At 45.8% G+C, this 25,695-nt stretch overlaps 1 protein-coding gene across 1 annotated transcript in view; it reads right to left on the bottom strand.

Annotated features, from left to right (window-relative positions):
• Positions 1-25,695, bottom strand: part of XPR1 (xenotropic and polytropic retrovirus receptor 1) — a 97,177-nt gene that overhangs the window by 5,816 nt on the left and 65,666 nt on the right. The window contains exons 5-11 of the mRNA XM_082765968.1: positions 22,828-22,977; positions 21,679-21,762; positions 21,112-21,193; positions 16,094-16,281; positions 15,685-15,864; positions 11,987-12,152; positions 10,191-10,382 (exon numbers count right to left, since the gene is read on the bottom strand). Of these exons, the coding sequence (XP_082622094.1) occupies positions 10,191-10,382; positions 11,987-12,152; positions 15,685-15,864; positions 16,094-16,281; positions 21,112-21,193; positions 21,679-21,762; positions 22,828-22,977 (1,042 nt within the window). The remainder of the gene's footprint in view (positions 1-10,190; positions 10,383-11,986; positions 12,153-15,684; positions 15,865-16,093; positions 16,282-21,111; positions 21,194-21,678; positions 21,763-22,827; positions 22,978-25,695) is intronic.

The raw sequence follows: 25,695 nt of genomic DNA on the forward strand, positions 1-25,695 counted from the left end.
GCAGCACTTCCAGTACAAAAAAAAAAGCCAATAATGCCTCCAGTGCAAAACTGATACCATACTGACAGTGTTGTTTTCCATATACATGGCTTTAAACCAAGAGAATCCCTGAAGCTGATCTCACACGGAGCAACAGGGCAATTTGCTCTCTCCTTCCCTTTCTGTTTTTTAACAGCCGTGATATAAACGTGCTGCAGCAGCCCGATAAAACTAATGGAGGTGAAAATGAGAGGCATCGTGTAAGAGCACATTCTTCCCATTACACCTTTCAGGCTCCCTGGACACGACGTGCAGGATATAGGTCAAATACACACACACATTCCCTTTTCAAAACACATCCCCTACAGCAAACCTATTAAAACCACTTATGCAGCAAAGCCTATCTGCAGCCAAGCTTCAAATCAACAGAGGAAAAGGATGAGAGATTTTCTTCAGCTCTACAGCTTTGACCAGCCTTCCTGCTTCCGTGCAAGGCCAGAAGTGTTTGCACTGCAGCCCTCCTCTCCCTGCAGCTCTGTCCGACCCCGCTGCCCAGCTACATTAATGCTGCTGCTAAAACCTCCTCTCCTGGTCCTTCTCAAAGAGCAGTTGCCCACAAAACAGGGCTTAGGCTGAGGCTTAGCAGTTAGGGCTCTACTGCAAGATTTCATCCTCCCCCAGCAGCTCCTCCAAAGCCTCCCCTACGTCATTTCATACGGAAGAAAAGGCAGATGCTGATGTTCTGTGACTCAGACACTAAGGCTGTGCTTTCCTCTGTTATTTTTAGCTCATTAGATCTCCATGTTCAGCTCCCCTACAAAATCCCAAACAACAATTCAGAGAGGCAGTTAAGGGGTTAAGTGCTTTAAAACACCTAAAATGCTCCAAACTACCCCGGAGGCTGCATACTTCCTACAGGCAGCTTAGGTTTGAAGCTTGGCTCCTGCTGGTTTGTGGGTTTTGTTTGTTTGTTTTTAAGGACAGAATGAAAATAAACTGAAACTGCACACCTTCAGAGAGACGTGGGAGGCAGTGCTGGCAGTGCCATCCACAGCCATGCCCTGCAGTGCTGAAGGACAGCCAAGCATCGCTGGGATGCTCCTTTGGTGTTTTTCTGCTCTCTGTTCATGGAGGGGATGGATGGTCTGGCCCCAGAACATCGTCTCAAAGTATGTAAGGGCTAACATGTATGCAAACAGAGCTAACAAAACCGTACACTAAACTGCCAATTAGGAAGGTAATTAAAAACATTCATGCAGCTTAAGCTTAAACTGCCTGACAGGTGAGCATGTGCAATTCCCAGAAAGAAGAGTGCCAGAAAGTAAAAGGCCCAGTAGAAATCTTGTGGCACCAACTTCACCAAACTCAAAAGGACGTGGTTGCTTCCCTTTAGGCTATCCTGGCTCCTGCTCCCTTTCTCAGCCCCACGCCCCTTGCTCCTGCCTGTTTTCTCCCCCACCAGCTCTGCACTGCATTCAGCTCCTTAAAAAACTCCCTTACAAAACCAGATCACTCCCTGGTAAAACGCTCTCATCAGAACAAGCCTATTGTCTTCATCCTTGGCCTTTGAGTCCCTTCCTTTAATCACTTATCTTCTTTTTCCTCCTGCCTGCAGTTCTGCTTGATACCTTCCTTCCTTCTGTCCTCATTGGTATTCTGCTGGTGTACAGAAATATGTTACTGCTCTAGGCAAGCAATTATATCTCAATCTCCACTGGCTGGTCCTAGTGGCCCTCTTCAGCGCTGCTCAGGGGGTTAGGAAATCAAGGCATTCATATTCTGCCCAGAGGCTCCATCTACTGCCTGCCCGTTCTGGAGGAGCAATACGTTGCTGTGTACAGGTGTGATGATGTCAGGGTCTATTTAAACAGGAACTGTTTCATCCCGTTTTTTAATTTGTTTAATGACGTGCCAAAACCCACCAAAAACACCACCAAAAACCCACTCGCTGCAGACGATGGGAAGCAGCACGCTGCAGGGACCGCTTGCAACCTTCAACACAGGCAGAATTGCCATGAGCATCCCCAGCTAACCCTGTAAAAGGCGATTCCGGCAGATACTCTGCACAAATACACCCACAAATTGCCCCAGAAGGTCAACTGGATGAATAATGGAAGGCTTCAACCTTTGAACTGGAGCTGTGAATGGCCACAGACCAGGAAAACAGCCAAAGGCACGTGCAGCAGCAGAATTTACTGCCTGCAAAAATTGCTGATAGACAAATATCTTCGATACCAAAACCAGCCACAGGGGACACAGTATCTGACTAGCATTTTGAGAGAACAATACTGTGCAGAAATTATAGCCCCTTCCAAACACAGGCAAGAGAAAGGTCGCTTTCCATCAAAGATAGACAGCAAATACTATCCTGAATGCAGTTAATATTGACTTTACTTCCAAAGAATACTATCTGTTTACCCTGCTGAATTATTCCGGGGAATGTAAACACTATATAGTATTCAACACAGCAAAAATCAATGCCATGTATTATTGAAGACCTGGATAAGAGCACAATGGCCCTTGATAAGCACTCCTGGTGTGTCAGCCGCTGCAGCCGGCTGTGGTTTTTGCTGATGGTGAAAGCTGTGATAAAAGCTGTAAGAAGTCTGAGGTTATCAGGAAACATAGCAGGTAAGCCCTGCTACACGATACAACGCTGAGCGTGCCGGAGCAGCTCCGCCTCCAGCATGAATTAAAAACCTTTTGATCAAGGCACGCCAAAGTCAGTCTCCTTTGATGGCTAGCCTTTCGATTGCAGATTTAAGCAGAACCTAAACAACAACGAAAAAAAATAATAAAAGATTTACAGCATGCTAGATGAGAGATACTATAAAAATTGAGCGTGTACTTTCTGTTACCAGCGAGGCTGTGGGTGATGCGTGCCTCTTAACTCCATCCCAGCACACAAAGGGAGGAGCACGAAGGCTGAAAGTGACTTACCTCCCCGAGAACTGCCACCAGAACGGCATCCCAAAGCACTTATCTCACAACCTTATGGCTTGAAACGCAGCCTGACTGATCCCTCGGTAATTATAACTATTAATGAAGGGATAGCAGTAGTGCTCCCTTTCCCCCCAGCCTGCGTGCACCTCTATTTCATGCGGATCAATGGCAGAGACATGACACGGCCGTGGACTTAATGCAGGGAAAAGGCAAATAGCTGCAAGGAGCACAAGGACACGCCATCGTGCACTGACAGGCGTTGTCAAACACCAACCCTTTCGTATGAACAACCTTCTTAGACTCTGCAAACCTCTCCCACAGCCTCGAGGCACAATTTAAAGCAAAGTAGCAAAAGATAGCACGGTGAAGAGCTGTCAGGAGGCAACCTCTCGTTTCTTCTTCTATTTTAGATTCTGCGTTTGTAAAACAGGGAAATCCCTAAATCCTGTTTTCACTAAAAAAAAAGCTCTGCTAGTTTGCATTGTAGGAAATGCAACCGTGTCTGATTTAAAGACAGAGTAATTTCATTGCTTGTATCTCACAAGCAAAAGAAACGTGATTTAATTGCAAACTGGAGGATGCATTATTATTCCCTGCTGACAGATTTGATCAGATTCTTCCTCCAGCATCTTCTCTCACGTTTGAGAAGTGATACTGGGGGGTGTTTTAACAGCTACCTTGAGGACGGGGTTTCCAATCTAACCATTAGCCAGTGGTCTCACTAATAAGAATGCCTGCATTCACAATCAAAAATAATTTGTGTGATAATCAGGGCCTATATTGTCACTGGACAACATGGGGGTTGGGACACAATGTCATCTGGTACCTCTATAGTACTTTGAGATCCCCAAAGAGATTCCTTCCAAATGCAAAAGTGATAAAAGAAAAAGAAAGATGGATTATTGCACCTCCTAGATTTCTGCAGCACCAGAGAACTCCAGGTCTGCATTCATTTGGAAGGTAAATTGCTTGTGATGCAGTCAGTTGCTTCTTCTAATATGTTCCATTAAGTAAAAAAAAAAAAGCCAGGCTTCCCCCTCTTAAGTGCCATTGAAATGAGGTATGGGTAGGCCATCCTTTCTACTTATTCATTAGCGTTTTCGCTTCTCCAATCACCATTAATTCAAAGCTGCATTAAGTGATACAAACGGCACCGTCAGTCCCCTCGCAAAGCCCCGGCCGTGGCCATGCGCCTCGCAGCTGCAGGTTTCGGAACCACATGAATGAATCACTCTCCTGGTAGGGTGCCGAGGTGCCTCTCCCCCACAGCTCGGCTGCTGGCAGAGGGAAGCATCCCACTTGACATTTAGAGGCCTACAAAGCATTGGAAAATTTCCCTGTGGGATTTCACGCCTCATTTGTGCTGACATTCAGGGGGCCGTGGCAGCTCCCGAAAGTGCTCTGCCTAAAAACTGAGCCCGTGCTGAGCGCAGGCATCGCACCCGGCCCGCTCGGGGGTGCTCCTCGCGTGTCCCTGCTCCATCCCCAGGTACCTGGAGCCCTGGCTGAGCAATTAGAGGAGCTGACAAGGCAGCATTGGGGGTCAGGCTTGCTCACGGTGCCGCAGAGATCATCAGCAGAGCTGGGATGGGGTCGGAGGCCAGGATGGAAATGTTTGCCCACGGCAACGCCTCAAATTCTCCGCTAATGACACTGCCACCGCTCTGACGGAAAGGATCTGAAAGACTGGCTAATGAACACAACTCGTTACCGAAGGCCTCCTGGGCATGGGATGACAGGGTTTCAGACAAAAATGCATCCTAGCTCACAGCAAAGTGACAAGACATTGTGCACTTCGGCTCCAAATAATCACCCTGATGGAGCTGCCAGTGTGCCGTGCTAAGGCACGCTGCACAAAAGCAGCCACTGCTAAGAAAGAAGACAGTTAATCCCAGTACAAAGTTTGTTTTCCTTCATGAGGACAACCTAAGCACCCTGTAAGGCTCTTGTGACACCTAAATCCAACGATCTGGCTTGCCACAGTGCTGACAGCTGTTCTTACAAGGAGAAGGAGCGCTCTTGTACCGACACACAAGGAATAACCGGGGAAGAGGATCCCACAAATGCTGTTTGTTGGTTTCACCCTTCTGAAAAAAGTCTTTCTTTTCACCCTTCCACTAAAAAGTCTTTTTTCCCATTAAAAATTTGCACTTGAACTCCAAATGCCCTTTTATTTTGCCTTGCCAATTCTCAGCAGGGCTGAGATGCAGTCAGGTATCCTCCAGCAGCTGCCAGTGATGCTCAGTGTTGCCACCATCCTCTCCCCCCTCCATCCATCCATCCATCCATCCATCCATCCATCCATCCATCCATCCATCCAGGTGATGGATGGCACAGTTGGGCTGTGGTGGGAGCGACCGTGGGAGAAGCAGCGATCCATTCCAGCTCCAGCACCCGGTACGACTGCTGGGAACTGCTTCAACCACCGTGATTAATGAGGAGTGGGGGGCCGCTGTGAGACCTGAACCAGCCCTGGAGCCTTCCGCTAGGTTTCCAAACAGCAGCACGTTTCCCATTCATCTTCATCTGTTCCGGCCTGCTTGAACCTCCCCGTGAGTAAGAGACGGTCCAACACCTTCCTGCAAAAGCCCATTAATCTAGGGATGATGGCTCCTGCCTTGTCAGGTCACATCTCTATTCCTAGGTAAGGCAACGACTTTCACAGTTTTCATTTATGCTAGCTTAAAAAAAAAAAAAAAAAAAAAAAAAAAAACACAAACAAAAAGCACAAAAGCAAAGACACAAGGAGTTATACATCACTGCGGCAGGATGGCTGCTTCTGAAGCGATGCTGAGAACGCAAGTGGAAGCACTGAGCTACAGAAGCAGCCCCGTGCAGTTACTGTCAGTGTCCTGCACTGTTTAATGAGAAATTGTGTGGCAATTAAATTGTCTTAGACCCGGGAGCTCTCCGCTGCTTTTCCAAGCTGATGGCAGCTCACGTCCAGCAGTCTTATCTGGGGTATCTATTAAGGGTGTGGGAGTGGTACGGAAGGAGAGACACTTGCACAAATTCCCAGGACACATGGCTTAGCTTTGGATTAAATCAGAGGTCATTAAACAGCTGGGTACCACCCACGCCACAATGATTTCATGGAATAAGGGGTGTGAATCACACTGACGATGGAAGCTTCACATAAACCACTACATCCTTCCCTCAGTTACAAGATAAAATCCCGTATAGTCAATTTTAAGCCAGCAGCTGTACTTGAGCTCACTGCCATGTTCCTGAAAAGTCAAGGTAAGCACACAAACGCTCACACCAACTGCGAATCACACGAAACAAGAAAATGATGGAAGCACTTGAAGACGCTTAGTTATTCAAGCACGGAAGCCAAATCTGTATTCTACACGAGCCAGGTATTTCAGATGACACCACGGGAGCAAAAAGCACCGAGACGAGAAAAATGAGAGGCAGCAGGAAAAAGCAGGAGGCGTTGCATTTTACAAAGAACAAAGTGAGTGCATGTGTCAGGCACGATGCTCAGGAAGCAACCAGCACTCTCCTAGCACAACACAACTCCAGTTGCACTGCTTCTTGATGTGCTACCGTAGGAGCCGACCTCCTAAATACAACCGCTGGATCTGAAGCATTGGGATTTAATGGCTTGTTTCCCCGGAGGCACCCAGGTTTCTGTATGGGTTACCTGAAGCACTGCAACGTTCAGCAGGCCAGCTCTGGGTGAACCACTCGGCACTGCCGGTGCTAAAAGGCAGAGAGGAAGGGGAGGAAGAGCCGGGGACAGAGGTGGCTGCTCCGCCGCACCGCGGCTGCGCAGGGAGGCACAGGCTGCAGTTGCTGGGTCACTTAGAGTTACAGATCTGCCTCATTTGCCTGGGCAAACATATCCCGGAGGACTATATTTACAGAACACGGCCTTTGCTTCCTATTCCTTTGAGCGATATAAAAATACTGAGAATTCTTCCTTTGGGAGCTTAGCAACAGTTGCCCTTTGGTTCCCGCTGTCTTCCCCGAAACGCGGTCGTGTTCCTGAGCTGGCGGCGAAGCGGATGGCTCGAGTTAGCGCTCGTGCACGTAGCCACTGCCTGCTCGAGTCCCCCTGTACAGGGCTCTCACTTAAGCGTCACTAATTCAGGAGATGCTGGCTCGGAGGGAGCTCTGTAAACAAGCTGGATTCCAGCACTGCGAGAGTGCCAGTCTGGGAGACGAGACGCAACAGGATTGACTTGGGTATCTACTGGGTCTCTCATTACAACTGCAAAGAGCAGAGAAAGTTGCATTTTGCACCCAAATCAGAAGGAAGAAAAGTAAAGGCTTCTCTACGGGAAGAAAGAATGCACCAGCCAAGCAATATGAGGTCTTGAACAGTGATCCTTTGGGGAAACTGAAATGCCAGTCCACAGCCTACAGTACCACCAGGACAGGGAGGAACCTTACAAACCTACAGCAGGTTGGGAAAAGGCAGTCCCGCTTATACTGCATACACCAGCCCTACGTAACAAGGTGGCATTTCGACATTTGTTTAGCTCAAGTTGTTTCCCAAGCAGTCTGTGAAAACAGAGCACAACAACGCCACGAGCGCGCTCCGTACGAATTAGCTGGCTTTCAACGCTGACAAACCCTCCTAACCACACCGTCCATCTTCATGCAGCTGGCAGCCACAAAACTGAAAAATTGCAGAGCAGCTACAAATTATTCACTGTTCTGACTCCGGGAGGAAGACAACCCTCCCCAGAGGGCTGTGATGTTCCCCAGGACTCCCAAGGAGAACAGGCTGGTGTACGTTACCTGACCTCCCAAGAAAAGGCCACAAATTACCCTCTTCTCCTGGCAGCTGAAAGCTGTCATTCCAGACTTATAAGTCATAGACTTGCAAACAGAGGCATGAAAGTCTGTTTAAATAAAACTCTCGTTAAAACAGCAATTAACAGGTTCATTACTCGCTGAAATTTAGAACAGGTCCAAGTAGCAAGGATCTTTACCAATTTGACACTTGCTTTGGGCAGTGCTTGTTCCTAGCAGCAAACATCCCTAGCCCCAACAGTTGTTTTGTAAATAAGAGATGAGTGTTTGTCTCTGCTATACTTAGGCAGACAGAAAGCGTGGGGGAGCAGCGCTTCTGCTTCCAACAGGAACATCGTAAACACTCGGTAACAGCCCATCTGACTCCAAGTTGAGAAAGAACTGGAAATCCAAGCAAAGTGCTCAGATAACATGTTAACAGATTTTAACCAAAGAAAGAAGTTATAACAGATCCAGCACACTAGGAAGCGCATTTGTGGCAGCATGGGAATAAGCCAGCAGGGCTGACAAGGCATAGCAAGGTCTTCAGGCAGCACTCCGAAAATCACTGCCAGTCCAGGCACGGTGACATTTGCAAAAGCTGTGCGAACGTGCAATTTCCAAACACGGGGAAGCTTCCAAATTTTTTTTGCATGATACCAGCAGCTATGTGCTATCGACTGCCACTAACAGAACGGGACAGACCAAAGCTGGGAGTCACCGAGGTCTCTCGGCAGCTGGAATGAGCCCATGCAGGGCTCATAAACACCTCGTTACAGCCCACTCCCTGCCAGATCCCAGGAGCAGACAGCAGTTGTGTATGGCAGCGACAAGAACAAGGGTCAGCAGCACTGGCACAGACGCAAACCTCAAGGGGATAAGATGAGGTCAAGTTCTTAAACAGGACGTTTTGACAGATGCTGATTTTCCTCCTGTTCCAAACAAACCTACCCCAGCCTGCCCATGGGAGGCTCTTCCAGGGTGCCCCCACACGAGGGAGAAGCATTCATCAGGCTCCTAAAAGCAGGCACTGTATATAAAACGTAGAAGCACCGACTGCAGCCAGGCAATCTGTATTTGTCTCATCTCGCGGCTTAGCAGCTGTGACTAACAGGGCTGCAGGGCTGGGAGCGAGGAGCTGCAGGATGGCACCGAGCAAGCAACTTCAAATGGGAGCAAGCTCTGCGGCTGTGGCAGCAGGAAGGAGATGCACGAGGAGCCAGGCGATGAGCTGCAACACCATCTGCCAGGGATGCTCCCTCGGCGGGTTCGTGCGTGCACCTGGATGCAGAGCGCCCGACTTCCAACCTTCAGCTTGCCCCAGGTCGTTTCTGTGCCACTAGGACACCAGGCTTGGCAAACATTACATGTGTGACTTGAAAACAGCCATTTCTTGGCCACAGGAAGGTTTCTAATAACCCTGCTCCTCCTCCCCAAAACCAGCGGGTTAACTAGAAGCACACCTTGAACACCTCTCCCTGCCCTGCCCCAACCGTATTTCAGGATAAGTAGTTGCTCACCAGTGTGTGTAGCTGCTAATTCCTGGAGATATAGGAGGCGTATATTTTCAAATGAAAGAATACAGCTTTTAGGGCGTCAGAACAATGAAAGGCAGGGCGACTGCCTGAAGTGCAGAAACTAAAAGCTTTTTCCTTCAGAACAAGAGCAGAATCAAGTAATTGTCGTTTCCAGGGAGATGGGGAACTTAGGGATCAGAGCTCAATCTGCAGTTAAATGGATTGGAAACAACTCCCTGCCAGCTGCAGAAAAAACATGGATAAAAACATGCAGAAAAATCCAGAGAGGACATTTTCCCAGCACTGTGAACATCCCCCTGTGTCCAGGAATGATAGACTGACTTTAGTTGTTCAGGAAAGCCAAGGGAGAAGAATTTCCTACATCCTCCTTTTCCTTATCCATCCCCCATCCAGCCTCCCGTCACAGCAAGAACTGACAGGTATTTATTTCAGTTTCCTCCTTTTGAGAGAGAAACCTGAACATTCTTTCTGACACTCCTGAATCACAGCTATAAGTACACTGCGTATGCAAAAAATACCCAAAGGAAGATCTTAAAATACTCTTTGCAAGCTAGGCAGCCCTTTGACTTTCCACTGAGATATTTCACAGGTGCCAAAAGACAAATTCATGCTTCAAAGCGAAGCCAAATCCTAAGTTTCTCCCACGTAAGAGGAAAATCCCATGACTTAGCCCACGATGTTCTACTAAACAGAAAAGCCTGGTAAGACATATTGGCTGCACCGAAGCTGCATGTGGGAGATTTATACAAGTACACACCACAACCACTCCTCACAGCACAGAGCCACCGATGGAAAACCAACTCAGAACCCCCAAATACAATGATTTAAATATGAAGAACCAATGCTGTGTTTTCATACTGCTATCACCCTGCCTAACTTGGTAAAAAAATGACTGAGGTGGTCCACCAGGATTCCTTCCAGTGGCTGTCCTGAAAAGCAAAAGGAGCAGGGACTGATAGGTAAATGACTTTCCAAAGTAACCCGTACCTTTGTGAGTGCTGTAGAGGGCTGCAAATGTCACCACGAAGAAGGTGGTGGAATATTTTCCAGCATTAACCAGATGAAAGGCCCGTTTATTATCGCGGTAACGGCGCAGGCACTGGATGAATCGCAACCAAGCAGGGATGCACTGGACAACTGCTCTCACTCCGTAGGAGTAGCTGTAGCAAATCTGATCTTCTGCAAGAAAAAAAAGCATCAGGGATACAGAGTTAGTAAGTTTAACAACTCCTGTTGTCTTCCTTTCTGTCAGAGCAGTACCAGTGTACCTGAGAGTGCAGTGCCCCATCCACGTCTTGTATTTGTGCACGCACACATTTGCAACTTGCACACGTACGTGCACACACATTCAGAACAGCGAGAGACTCAGAGAGCATTCCGATGCCCTTTACGCTATCTTGCAGCTATTCAGGTGACATGACATCAATAACACATCCAGACAGATAATCTTCTAACTCTTTCACTGCTGCCAGTGTAATTAACATGCAAGAAGATTAGAAATAATCTATTTTTAAATTTACTTTGTGCTTTTGGCACTGCTGCGAATAACCAAATTAAAGATGGAATTACACATGGCCTTCTTGACTGAATTTTTGTGCATAAATGGGAGAGCATTCCTAAACCCAGCAGGACAACTCAAAAAGACTACTTTGTCTAAGATGTCCTTGACCCATTTTTAACTTTTCTTGCATATTATAATAGGAAAAAACAGCTTTCAGTATTTTTTTTTCTTATTTTTGTTGGCTTTCTTTATTATTATTTATTTTAGTATTTTAAACAAAGACAGGGCATAGCCTGACCACAGCTTGAGCAACTGGGGTGAGAGGAAACTACCTCTAAAATAAACACCCCACTGATTAGCAAATGTTTGTTTCTACTCACACTAATGGAGACAGGTTCATTAGCTGATAATTATTCCAAAGCACTATGTTGTTATTGCAGTGTTTGGAGGACAAACCATTATCCACCCAGTTGTTTTATAACTTTTTTTTTTTTTAATAAATAAATAGTTAATTCCAACACTGTCTTAAAGGGAAGAGAAAGATCAGATTGGAAAAACAAAGCAAATACTGATGCTTATCGAAGCATACCACAATCTCTCATAGCAAGTGTCAACACCATCAGACAACACAATTTGCCAGCAGTCACTGCTTAAAGTGGAAAGAAAACAGCCTGATCCAGTAGGAGCCAGGGACTATTTTGTGACTGGAAGGCCAAAGTCTGCCAACTCCGGGGCTCTTCTGACTAGAAAGGAGAGAGGCACAGCATCAACAACCCTGGTGTCGCAGCACCAACCCTAACTGAATAAGGGGCAGCACCAACTAAGGAAGTTTCTCCATCCTCTCTTGCTTTAGGATATGGTGATGGTGCCTGTAAGAACCAGGCTGCAGCACGAAACATTGTGGTTCACGGCCTTACACAACTCATTTTCGTGCTAAGCAACAGGCTAAAAGCAAATACATGGTTAAACGACTCGAATAAAACAATGCCAGGAAAAGGGTTTTGTCTTTCCAGTCAAGAAGTGCTCTGCCTACAGTCAGACGAATACGCAAGTCAGGCCAAACAACTGGCTTAGGGAACGAACGCTGATGTGAAATGCCATTTCTCTGGATGGAAGCAAGAAACAGTAGAATCTCTAATGGCATGTTTACAAGGAACGTCAATTATTTTAGTTTCCTATGTCACTGGTAGGCCTCTTCAACACAGATGCCCAAGAAGTGGCTTTGCTTGGTGCTTTTCAGGTCATTCTGACAGCATCCGCGGGGGTGTCAGCATTTCTCTACCTGTATCTGCCAGAAGTCCAGCATTGTCCTCCCACTGAACCTCGAAGCTGTAGAAGCAGATCATGTACTCCAGATCCATGAGTATCACGACCAGGCTGTTGAGCTGATCAGCCAACCAGAAATCTGCGAAGCCTACTTTGTGGAAGGGAGCCGTGAACACTCGAAACTGTCAAGAGAAAAAGGAATAATTCATATGACACAGGGGCAAAGACACCTCACCGCAGCAGCAGGACATTGCAGCATTGAACAAATATGGAAGTAACAGAAACGCTTCAAGATTTATTGCTGACCTTTTGCTCCTGCTGAAAAAAGAAAGATAACTGTCTCTCTGCTTGAAGTACAAATAAAATTCCTCCTTTCAGACATCTAATTCTTCTCCTATTCACTCCCTGATTTTTTTTTTTAATATTTTTTCCGCAACTGGAAGAGCCCAGCCTCCTCCAACCAAGCTCTTCCCCAGAAACTTGGGGTCTCTGTGTAGGAGCTCAGCTCCTCCAACTGATCCTCATGCTGACCAGCACTTCCTTTCAGGCATTTATGTCATATCTACTGACGTCTTCCACGTTTATCTTCTGCCTCACACTTAATATCAGTTAGCTTACAGACCCACAGCTTGGCCATTAATCTGATCGTGGCCCAATTTACTTAACTCGAGCTGTTCTTTGGTGTTAGAAGCTGTACCAGTGGATATTGTTACTCAGCTGGATCTCCCAAGCCCTCTAGCACAGGAAGAGTTAAATAAAGAGCAGAGAAAATCCTATTAAGTGTCAGTTAGACTCCGTCTCCATCCCAGTCCACTTTCCCTCTAAGCCTCAGCAGCAGTTTTGCCACTTTCAAACCAGACGGTTTTCATGGTCCATTACCTTTGATTACAGCTCTCCCTGCCCAGTTAGTTATAGCTACTAACAGCCAATTTCTCCAAGAGACAGCACCAGCATCATCCTGTAGTTCAGAGATTTATGAACCTTTACGTTAATGAAAGCACAGGCTAACACTGGGCTTTACATTGCCCTCCTTATTAACCTAAAGGCACGCAGCTACAGGAACCCAGGAAAGGACTGACACGTTCCCATCCAGCCCAGAATGCCAATTCAAGGCTCTGGTCCTAAATTTCAAAGCCAAATAAGGGATCAAGACTTCGTGGCATTGAACTGCAGATAGGGACCTTGACCCAGAAAGCACTGTGTTTGGTAGGACAGTGCCTAGTGCAACAGCTCAAATGTTAGGGATCTCTGCTCTGCATGCAGTCCTGTTGTGGAGCAGCCTCTGCAGACATGGGAGAAGGCAGAGCACCCGTCCTCAAGAAGTCCATCCTCCCTAACCCAGCAAGGCCCTGCTATCTCCACCAACACTCCCCAAGGATGGGAGCTGCTGTCTGAACGCTCCTAACCCCACTGTGGTTTCTGACCAGGGCTGCTGCACGCTGCCCCAGGCACAACCCAACAGTCAGAGGGTGCCAGCACTGCCCGCTGGCAAATCCCCGTTGCACAAACCAACCCACCTTCGCAGCTCAGCAGTGCCTGCAACACCCTCTGGTGAAGATGGGCTCCGAGAATAAAGGCATGAAACACCAGGAGCCAGGGACAAACTTAAACTTCAAGCGATCGATTGCGATTATATTTGCACAGCTCCACAACCCGAGCGCAGACTTTCTGGTGCTGATACTGCAGTTTCGCTAAGCGCTGAGACAGGAGATGTTGAGCTAGAGCTGAACACTTCCTAGACTTTCACCTCGCACAGCTATGCTCCCTGCAGTTGTTTCCCCATTCCAGCACCCTGCAGGGAGGACGGTACGGGGATGCTATGCCATTCTCTGCGCTCTGATCTGATTCCTCTTGGCGAGCTGCTCCCCTCAGCCTACACAAGTGCATTCAGCAGGCTCCTCGCCTGGCAGCAGAAGCAAAGAACACTCACGTGATCAGGATGCCACGTAAGGAAGAGAAAAGGGTCTGGCACAGGAATTCAACTCACTACGAGCTAAGTAACTTTTTCATCCAGAGGAAGATCAATGAAGGAGTAAACTGCAGTTCCCTCAGGGATTATTGAAACAAATCCAACTCACAAATTGCAACAAGCAGGTGACGAGCACAGGTGGATGCAGAAAGCCTCCTAGCTCTGAAATATCCCCCTGATTTGGTTCTAGAAAAACTGGAGGTACCAATAATGCTCTGCTACGCCGAGTACACCATTTTGGCCAGAAATGAAGCACATGAAATGTGAAGAAAAACACTCATCAAATCAAAATTTGGGTGAACAGTACATTTCTAAGAATTGCACTATTTACACCTCCTTTCACCCAGATAGCTGCTGGCAAAAGAAGAAATAAAATACGCCCAGCCAGCCGATTTCATATGATAAGAATTAGAAAAGCCTAACAGCTATGTGCTCTGTCTGGCCTTTTTTCCCCTTCCCCCTGACACACAGAAGTACTGTGTCATTTTCCACCATTAAGGTGATCTTGCATTTTGATGAAGCTTTTCTCCCTAGGAAGCCTCGGGATGAATTGGCCTCTGCACATTAAAGACACGTCTGTGCTGCACACTGCTGCATAGTCTGGAGAGAGCAGGTACTGGGAAGGTGCTGTGAAGCTCTGTGAAGACTGAGAATCTCACCCTGTTAAGATATTAAGGTAAATTAGCACAGATATTGCTCACACAGTTAGACCGCTGCCGGTACTTCCCCTAACACCAAGGGACAGCAGTAAGACTAATGAGGCTTGGGACTAAAAGGTACGTCTGTGAGAGGTGGCTGAATGCTGGAAGGCAAAAAGGGAGAAACTGACACAGTAGAAACCTAGGAAATCAAATAGCAGAGGTAAGCGCACAGAGGTTAACTAGGTGTGTGTAGAAATGCAAGCACACGCTTGAAACGTGACTCTACATTTCATCTCTGTCATGTTCCAGATAAAGTTAATCGTCTTAATTGGCATTAAAATGATTTTACGGATAACGTCAGCCAGCCCAACTCTCTTCTGCTGAATGCTCTCAGAGCAGTTCTAGCAAGAACAAGGTATCGAGGGAACCAAACTGATGGAAGTTAATTTAAAAGGACATTCAGGGTTGGGACGAACACGTGAAACAACTGTTTTTGAAGAAACTGAAGAGCCATCCAACAAGTTTGAAAGCTGTTCTTTTGGATTCCCACCTACAACTGGAACACAGATACAGCACGCGTATTTACATTTAATTTTCCAGGAAAACAGAAGCTGGGTCCTAAATGAGTAATTCTGTTTAAGACCACAATAGATTTGCTGAAAAAACAACCTGTGAACATAATTTGAGAAGCAGCAACCTTTGCAAAGGTTTCCTCTCCACCAGTGAACCTCTCTTTGTTGGCACTCTCCCATTTGGGGCTGAGAAGCACCCGTGCAGCTGTGCCTTAGGGTCCTACAACCCTAACCAAACCATTCTGCTGCATTAAGGGACAAAGCTATATGCAGCTGTGTATGTGAAGATTACGAACACCTACCTGCAACATAAGATAATAATACACTTGTAGGGACAAGCAGAAGTTGTTTCAGTAACCCCATCCTTGCAGTCAATACCTTCTCAGGTCTGCTCTATAAATACACACGTACAAAGGCATACCACTCCTCTTCCCTGAAGATTAGTGATGTTTGTATATATTTCAACTGCTACAGCTCAGCTACAGCTTTTTATCTCTTATTTATTTATTTTAAAATCAGATTTCAGACTTACCAATAGTTTGAGCAGCCAAAAACGGGACTTGTAATATAAGGTTTTGGTAGGGTTGATGAGAAAAAGCAACATGAAGCCGTACAAGATGAGTGGATTCACCTGCATAGGGATGTAGGTGAATTTACCATATATACATGCCAGCAGGCTCAGGCACCACAAAACCCCCAGGAATCCAGCAATCTACAGAAAGACAGAAAAAAATGCAGATACCTTGTGAAAAAAATAACTCCAAATCCTACAATGAGCTCTCATTATAAGAAAAGGGAGAGCAGTGCTCAATCCTGTAATCTAATCAGACTTCAGCAACTTCCTCTTCTAATTGTGTTACAATTCCTTGCCAGGAAATGGTGCAGGATTTATCCTCCTGATATGCACAGCTCAGCCACTCCTAACAACCTGCTCTGTTTACCTCAAAGAGATGTTGATGGGACAAGTTGCTGCGGGGATTGAGTTCAAAGATGAGGACATGATTCACTCCAGCCTGTCTCCAGCCGTACGTGTTGATACCCAGGAGAAAGAGGAATTCTATCAGGAGAAAGCCACCTCGATAGATTCTCACCAGTGGCCACACATTTGGTCCTTCTATAAAAGCCACACCTGACAAAGGAAAAGATGAAACAGCCATAATGATAGCACAAGGCATGCCACAAATCAAACCTGTGCTCCACTTCCTCCTGCTGGTTCTCAGACACTCAGCTCCAGCCCATGGAAACAGGGTACACTTGTAACTCATATAGCAGCTGGAGGACTTTTTGCCTCATCTGTCAGAGGATTTATGACTATTCTGGGGAAAAATTGCTCTCCAGCTTCTGCAGTCAGGTCATTAACAGCATCTCAAGTCCCCTGTCTCACACTACAGGCACAAGGGACAGCGCTAGCATAAATCATCTCTATATTCACTTAAAAGTTCTGATTTAATGGAGAAGAAATCTCAACAGACCGAGATACAAATATTTCAGCTCCCCACAAAACCAAGAAGTACAATTTACAGCATTTAAAACAATGCTAAACTGTGCCTGATCACCCAAGTCCATACAACTGTAATGTAATACATATTCATAGCCAGCAATATAATTTCCAGCCGCACCCAAACAGAATATCCAACGCAAGGCAACAATATGGGAAGTCTGTTTCTTCCTTTGTTCGGTCTACAGGGTTCTGAAAACAGATTTGCTTAATTTCAAACAATGAGCAGCTGCACTCTAAACCAGCAGCTTTTCTAGCACAAGCCCCTTTGCAAAATACGGTCCCTCCACTGCCTGATCTGAGTTTTATGAGAAAAACACAGCTGAAATACAAGTGTTCAAATCCTCTGTTTTGCTTTCACTGAGCATTCCTCATCCATATGCCTTTTAAAAGGCAGAAAAGAACAGGCACTTTTACAGAATTGATGCTGAGAATTTATTTTCACAACCCTCCTGCCTGAATTACAGCCCCTAGTTTTTCAAACTTTTCTTCACAGAAAGCGTATCTGTAAGACACTTCACTTGTACTTTATATCACATCAAATTATGGAGGAAAATCGTGCAAGGAACAATGACTGACAAACAGTTGCTTTAAACTTATAACCTAAAGCGAGTATTGGATTCAGGCAGAAAAGTCCAAGTTTGGACAGAAATGACAGACATGCAGAAGCTGAAAGAAATGAGGCTTAAGTACAGAATTACAAAAGCACATCTGAAATGCCTCCAGTTGCTTACAAACAGGACACAGTAGCCCTAAAATACTGAATAAGAAATACAAAAGCTCCCAGAGAGACCAGAACAGATACGCTGTGCTATCTGAGACAGAACAGCAAGACAAAGGTTTATCCTGTGGTGAGCACACTTCAACACAACAATATAGCATGTGCTCTCCACAGCCAACACCACTAATCTTGTTTCTTCACTCCCAGGGTGGCAGAGGATCCTAACTGTAGCACTTGAACAGCAGCTGATTCTGGAGAAAAAGCATATATGGAACGATGCGTTGAGCTGAGCTGTGGAAATACAGATGCTGTGAGTATTTCTGTGTACTCCCTCCTCCGAAACCAAGGCCCTACCTAGCACAGCTTCCCCAGTGTAAGGTCTAGATGTGATTCCCTTCTCACATCTCCTAATTTAACCATGTTCTTCACCACAGCTACACGGTCTGGCAGAAGAAGCTCAAGGACCAGCTTGCAAGGCTTTTGTGGGCTTTGTCCAGCAAAGCCTTACAAGGCCTCAAACTGGTGCAGCACGGACACGTTTACGCCAGCTATCAGCCGAAAGGAGTAACCACAAGGGGCCAGTCTGGGTGGGAGGAACCATCTCGAGTGCCATGAGAACCGAAAGCATTCCCGAGCATCTCAGGGTGAAGAATCACACCTCCTCCTCCTGCATCACCTTCTGTGTAGCTTGAGCTAGTCAGACTGAGGGTGGAAAAACACAACGTCTGGTAGCAGGCACATCAGTGGAGAACAGAGCTAAGGTGCAGTTATGAAACATTTTTCAACCATGTCTGAAAATTCAGAGTTTTTCCTTTTTTTATTTTGTATTTGAGTTTACAGACATTTCTGCTTAGGCAAATAAAGGAAGGGATCTGGCCTGAGGGAAGCAGAAGAACTGGGGGAAACTGTCCTGCTTTGCAGCTACCTCCCACCCCAGCCCTTTGAGGCTTTAACTCTGCATTCCTGGCCTCTCATCAGCACGCTTTCCCTCGGGAGAAGCTGTGCTGATACAGGAGCAGATTAAGACCACAGCTCCAACATAACCCATCGCGCAGCCCTGAGGTCTGTACCCAACCCCGAGGCAGAGAGATTTTCCATTTATCTCTCGTTTCCACTTAAATCCAGCACCGCACATCAAGTCACTTCCCCACGTCAGCAGGTACGTGACACTGGATTAACTCGCCCCTTCAGTAACTGACACCAAACAGCAGATGCGGGCTCCTCACGAGGTGTTCAGAGGAAGATCTCCCTGGTGACAACCCCAACACCACCACAACCGAACTGTGCAGACTCTCATCCTGCCTCAAATGTGTTTTAATATATCTCTGTGCATTCCTTTTACAACATTCGAACAAGATTACTCACCTAACTAAGGCCAAGTGTCCTCCATGTGAGTACCCTAAGACCGTGAGTGCCCGATGACAAAGACCCACACCACTTCCCTGATGCAGTCATTACTGTCACGGAGAGATTTTACACTCAGTCACGCTAATGCCACGGCACAGCCACGTTCTTCCAGCTCAAAGCTCGCCCTGCCACCGTGCTCCTTCCCAAACCAGAGACAGAGCACTGCTGCAGCACGAGCAGTAACTTGTCTTCAGATTTTGTGTGCAGTCTTGTAGGTTTCTGATTAATAAAACATACACTTATTTCCGCGGCCTTTCAACCCCAATTACACATTAAATTGGCAGCTAGTAAAGCTGATAAAGAAATAGTGAGGCAGAAACAGAGGCTGATACAGCAACAGAACAGTGAGGCTGATACAGAAACGGTGAAATTTATGCTTGAAGGAGACACTTCCCTGGGATCCACCTGTAGCAGCAGCAGCCTTCAATGGATCCCAGGTGACTGTCAACTCATCTCTATAAAATGTTGCTGTTCTACTTTTAAAATCATAGAATCATAAAACCATCTAGGTTGGGAATGACCTTCAAGATCATCAAGTCCAACCATCAACCTACTGAGTCCCACCAGTGACCCCCATCCCTCAGTGCCACATCCTCACGTCTCTTCAGTACCTCCAGCGATGGGGATTCCACCACGCTCCAGTGCTTGGCCACCCTCTGTGTGAAAAAATTCTTTCTAATGTTCAGCCTAAAGCTCAGGCATTGTTGATATGGTTTACTACTCGTGGGCATGTTCTAATGCTGTTTTGCAGATTCTACACATACAACTCTAAGACCCTACTTTAGTCAATCAAATCATAAAAACAAATTGGCAAAAGTAGCATAGAGGTTAGCAAATAATATCCAATTAAAAACAAAATTTGTAGTTAGAATACAGTTTTTGCCCAATATCTGCAGTAACTTACAGATATCAGATCATGTCTGCTGATACAAACATACCAATTATTCCACTAGTTTAGTAAGATCTGCTTTAGAGGTTTAATCATTTTTATGAATTCATTCTCACAACTGTATCACTTTTTCATTCTTACTACTGCGATAAAATGAACATATCAGGCGTCAGTCCTATTTGCACCTCACAGAGATCAAACATGCAAGTTACACAAACAAAAGATATGATGAATAAAGAACAGCTTCTACACATTCAGTGGACCCTTCACAGACGGGTCAACTTTCTGCCTCTACCACAGAAAGACCAAAAGGGAAGTATTTGCAAACAGCTAAAAACAGATAAATTTTATCCCAGGAGGCTGGATCAAATTACAGAAATATCTGATTATATTTTTTATAAATATTTAATTATTCTTTTAAAACAAAGCATAGACATGGGCTTCCCTAATGCAAGAGTTTATATGTTGATTTTCCTTTGCACTGCTTGAGCAAGGTACAAGGCTACTGAAATCACACACACAATTAGTAAAGCTGCTTGTGATGAAGGAGCGTATCTGGATCTGGAGTACCAATATAGCTCTTACTCTGATGAAAGTTCGAACTCAGAAGGAGCAAAACAGAATAAAACCAAGGTCTGAGATATGCAATAATTTATTCTAGCTTTTAAACAACCTTGCCAAAATCTGCCAACAAGAAAGATTCAATTAATTCCATTAATAAGCACCAGGCATTGAAATCCCACAACTTTCTACACAGAACAGAATAGAATAAAATAGCTCAGCTGGAAGGGACCTAAAAAGATCAAGTCCACCTGCCTGACCACTTTGGGGCTAACCAGAAGTTAAAGCATTAACCAAATGTGTCCTGAACATTGACAGGCTTGGGGCATTGCTAGGAAGCCTGTTCCAGTGTTTGCCCACCCTCATGGTAAAGACATTTTTTCCTAATGTCCAGTCTGAGTCTTCCCTGGCACAGCTTTGTGCCATTGTCACGTGTCCTGATGAAAATGTGCCGAGTGGCAAGGTGTTCACATTGCTATATGTCTGTTCTCATTCTCTGTAAGGAACCAGTGCTATGCAAAAGTTAAGTTCTACAAACACCTCTCAAGGTGGAAGAGGACTGTGTGCTCACAGAACAGTAACCCAAGTCTTTAGACATGGATTTTGCACTTCCAGAATATCCCTCCACGAGTAAGGAGGAAACAAGGAAAACAGATCACAATACATTCCAAGTCCAAAATCCAGGTAACGTGAGAAAGACATAACCTATGCAGCCCTAACAATTCACAGCACTGTGCTCTGACTCCAAGTGATTTAACCCAGAATATGCTGACCACCCAGCTCAGATCTAGGTCTCCACTAAGTGACAAGAACGTATCCACACTGGGGCTTTGGAGATGGGGCTTTGGGGCTTTTGGAGATGGTTCCTGCTGAGGATACCCACCTGAAAGTATGACAGTCACGTTCAGTGCAATGAACAATCCACAGAACAATCCAACCCTGAATGTAGTCCAGGCTGGTACAGGCTGTGAACAAAGCAATGGTGGAGTTAAAGGGGATTGAACAGGTTTATCAGCAAAATTAGATTCATTTGCAGAGTAAATTTAAAATCAGGGATACAATAATCATCTCTGACTGCACTCTTTCTCTGTGAAGTGCAGCACTGAAAAGGCTGTGTAATATTTTTGCCTATCTTGATGCCATGCCATGTTGAAACAGAGCTCAATGGTTCTCAAAAAATGTTCCAGACCACAAAAACACTAAGCATACGTTATTAGTAGCACAAATTTCCCTTTATTATTCATCTTATCCCTTCATTACCTTGCCTGCACGCATTAGGAAAAATTATTTCTGTATTTTCCAGAACTAAAGCAGATTACGTGACCATGCTCCTCCTTGCAATTTGTGGAGCATGCTCATACCCGTGTGTTTTCACCACTTTGTTCCAATGCGAATCTAATTTGGCACCTCGACAAGTTGCAGAAGCAGCTTAGCTATGTAACTTGCTCACCTGAGCTGCTCCCAAAGGTGGAACACGCAGACGTTTCATAGCCTTCTGTCTGTCCCCATCTTCTAACTCGTTGGTCACCACTTCCTAAGGAGATAAAGACACACATCGCAGAAGTTCATGCTAATGCTAAACACCTGATACTGCATTAAAACAAAAAATAAGTCAATTTTCAAGTTACATTTGAGCCCTCACCCCATGTTATTCCAATGTACTGTAACAAAGATATGAAAAGTTTACCATAACGCATCTAGTTATTATTATATAAGCTAACATTGTGTTACCTTTTCAGAGTGAAAATTTACCAGCTGAAGACATGTAGTGGGTTTACGTGGTGTAGTGGGTTTACGTGGCAAGGTTTTGGTAGCAGGGGGCCATAGGGGTGGTTTCTGTGAGAAGGATCTAGAAGCTGCCCCATGTTTGGTAAGGGCCCCACTGTTCCAGAGCCAAGCCAATAAGCAATGTTGTCTTGTGCCTCTGTGAGAGCATATTTAAGACAGGGAATAAAACGCTGCACCACACAGCAGCTGGGAGAGTGAGAGGAGTGAGGAACAGCCTTACAGGCGCCAAGGTCAGTGCAGAAGGAGGGGGAGAGGTGCTCCAGGCACCAGAGCAGAAGTCCCCTGAGGCCTGTGGTGAGGACCATGGATGTCCCCCTGCAGCCCATGGAGTACCACGGTGGAGCAGGGTTCCATGCTGCAGCCCGTGGAGGACACCACGCAGGAGCAGGTGGACCTGGCAGGAGCTGCTGCCCGTAGGGGAGCCAGGTTGGAGCAGTTTTCTCCTGAGGGATGGACCCTGTGGTACGGACCCATATCTGGAGCAGCTCTGGAAGAGCTGCTGCCTGTGGGAAGCCCACACTGGATCAGTTCATCAAGGACTGCATCCCGTGGGTGGGACCCCACAGCACAGGGGACGAGAGTGACCGAGAAGGAGCTGCCCACTCAGCTGCCCACTTGAGTGGAACCACGACAAGACAACATACACAAATTCATGTAAGCAATGCCAGAAATCAGTGGCACTTTAAAATCAACCAACAGTTGCCTTGGTGGTGAATACAGGCTACAGGCAGACCTTGTGGGGAGCAATAGGGAAGAAGAACACGTTGTTTTCTAGTTACTAAAGCAGCAGTGCACAGAGCAGCGTCTTTACCTCTGTTTCGGAGATAAGCTGGTTGATTTTCTTGCAGGTGTAGAAGGGTGCCACCTCCACCTCGGCCACCCGCCACTCCGCCCCTCGTGTCGTCTCCAGGTTCTTGTCATGTTTCTTCAAGATCTTGCGGAAGCCTGTGAAGTTCAGGTTCTGCAGGGAAGGGGAACAGTTACTGGCCATTAGCCTCAGTCAGATCAGAAGAAAGTTACGTGGTTACATGCCAGCGCTAGCAAGGAATAAGAAGAATCAAAATTCTTGCATCTATGGTCAGGAAGATTTTTGTGTTATCACTTTATTAGAAAGTTATGTATCCTTTGTAAAGGATAATGCTCTCTCTGCATGGGTACCAGACTGCTTATATCCCACATGCACTACACCTGGTCTCTGCATGAGCAGTAATGAGCTCTTAAAAACAGAAAGCTGCAGAAAGAGTATGTATGCTGCACCTACCCCAAAGCAAGGCACATATTAATTCTTCCAAGGGTTTTTCCCCTTCTGAAAAGACTAGGCTATGGATTTCTAGTTTTTTCAGTCTTCTTGGTTTCAAATAAAGTTTGCAGAATAAGCACATTATAAAAGAGAAACCCTGGTACAACAGAAAACTTGTGAAAAGTTTAAACGCTGCAAGTGAAGCCCCGAGAAGTGCATCCCCTGACAGCACGCTCTCACAAAGCACATTGCACGATGCCCGCAAAACTGGCCGAGGCTTGCAGACGCAGGAGATAAGAACACGATGCCACATTAAAGGGAAAAAAAATGATGGTTGATTTCCAAGTTACGTACGAGCCCTGACCTTAGGCTCTTGTAACGGGCAGTAACAAAGATAGGCAGAGCTCACCATGCTGCATTAAAAGCAGGCGATTGCTGTGATGAGATGTGTTTGAAATGCTGTGTTTCATTGCACAGAAAACACCTCTTGAAAGGCTCTGTGTTTCCTTCAGGCACCAGCAGGAACACGGACAGACCGTGGCAAGAGTCACTTCAAAAAAAGCTTAGAAAGTAGCTTGGAAAGAAAAACAGAAAATCACAGAATCCAATACCCCGGGGAGAGGCGCCAACTACTCGCTGAAATTATTTTCAATCTAATTATGCTCAGAGTGATTTAATACCAGACCCCTGCCATATAGGTGGGGAAATGAGGCTAGGGAGATGGGAGCAGGAAGCCAATGCATTAGTGATCTGCATTATTGCAGACAAGAGACTTTAATTACTTTCTATCGGAAAAGCCAGCATCCCACCCCAGGGAGAGCAGATCACTATTTCATAAATTGGAAATGGGTAAGATGCAACAAAATGCTGGTTTGGGTCCGAGACTGCTCCACAGCCTGAACTGATACGGCTTTGTGATGACATTAGCAGAGCCCACAAATCCTGCCACCCCCATGGCATGACAAAAACACCGCGGGCTACGATGCCACCGCAGCGATGACACTGAACGAGAACAGCCAAGTGCCATCTATGCAGCCACGGGTTTTGCACTTCTTGCTATCCAATACACTTCTATTTGGCAAGGGGCCTTCTCCAGGCCTGACTTCCATTTCTGAAGGTGGCTAATTGAATCCGTGGAAGCGAATTGGCTAGTGACATGCTTTGCCATTAAAGGTGAAAAAAAACAGTGCAAATAATGTTATGCAACATCAAGTAGGATGAAACAGCAGACTCAAAATCTTTGCTCGTATACAAGTGCATTGGTTAAATGCACCAGCAAGGCAAACACATGGCAGTGTAGTAACAGTGAATCAGCCCCCATTATTTGCCCCATGAATTAATTTCTCAAGATTTGTTTGTTCTGAAACACAGTATTTCATTTTAATAGGTGAACATACTCTAAGGTTCTAAATTACTGCTAATAAATTACTTTTAATGGAAATATAATCATAGGTAGTTTTACAAAGTACCAGCTGGCCCAAAGTTATCGTTTCACTTCACGTTTGCTTTGTGCACCTTACGAATCAATGTGTGCAACTTCTCCTCTTGCTTCAGTGCGAACGGACTGAGGAATTTGCTCCACCTGGGTTTTCTTTCCTCGGTAACCCAATGCCAGCCTTCAGCATCTTGTCAAAGCCACAGCTGGGTATCTATAATGCCCCTGGTGACCTCACTTGATCCCCTACTTGAAGGCCTCAGCCATGTCATCTTCCCTCCAGGTTATTGTTTTCCCTCTCCGAAACTGCAAGGCCTCAAATATTTCTAACTCTTATATTCTAAGCTCAAATGTGATTAAAATGAGTATTTTGGGATTTGGCTTTATGCTTGTTTTAGTACATGTACTCCTTGTTCTCAACTTCAATACCAATCTGAGCTAATTTTCTTATTCTCTCTTTGAAGATATGCTGTAGAGAGAAGCTCTGTCCCTTTGGAAACTGAGAATGATCAAATCCAGATGGTTTTCACATCAATTTTTAGCATATATACAGTGCTCCTGGACCCACGGTGGGAAAAGGTAAAAACATGAGTGGGAAGGATGCCTTTTTTGTCAATGTAGCGTAGGAGAAGATTTTCCAGAGGAATGACCTATGTCATCCTCTATTTAAATTCATCAAGCCTCAGAAGTGATTTTTTGTAACCAGAAGTAAGAGCTTTTTTAAAGAAATGGAAGAAATCACAGCAGTCAGTGTTGCTTTGTTCCATTCCTGAAAAGCTAAGGGTACTCTGCCTTTGATCCTGAACTAGAAGCCGTCTCTAACTGTTCCAGGGCTTTTTTAAGAGACCCACAAAGAGCTTCAGCAACTGTAAATCCGTGCCCAGGAGTCGTGGAGGGATGTCTGCTCACCCCATGACAACAAGCAGTCATAATGTCTGTAAGAGATGGTCCCAGCACTTTCCTGAGAGCTCTCCTTTAAGGCTTGTTCTAGTGCAAGCTGGACA

The sequence above is a fragment of the Aythya marila genome, assembly GCF_965140915.1.
Source record: "Aythya marila genome assembly, chromosome: 8".
Classification (NCBI taxonomy): Eukaryota; Metazoa; Chordata; class Aves; order Anseriformes; family Anatidae; genus Aythya; species Aythya marila.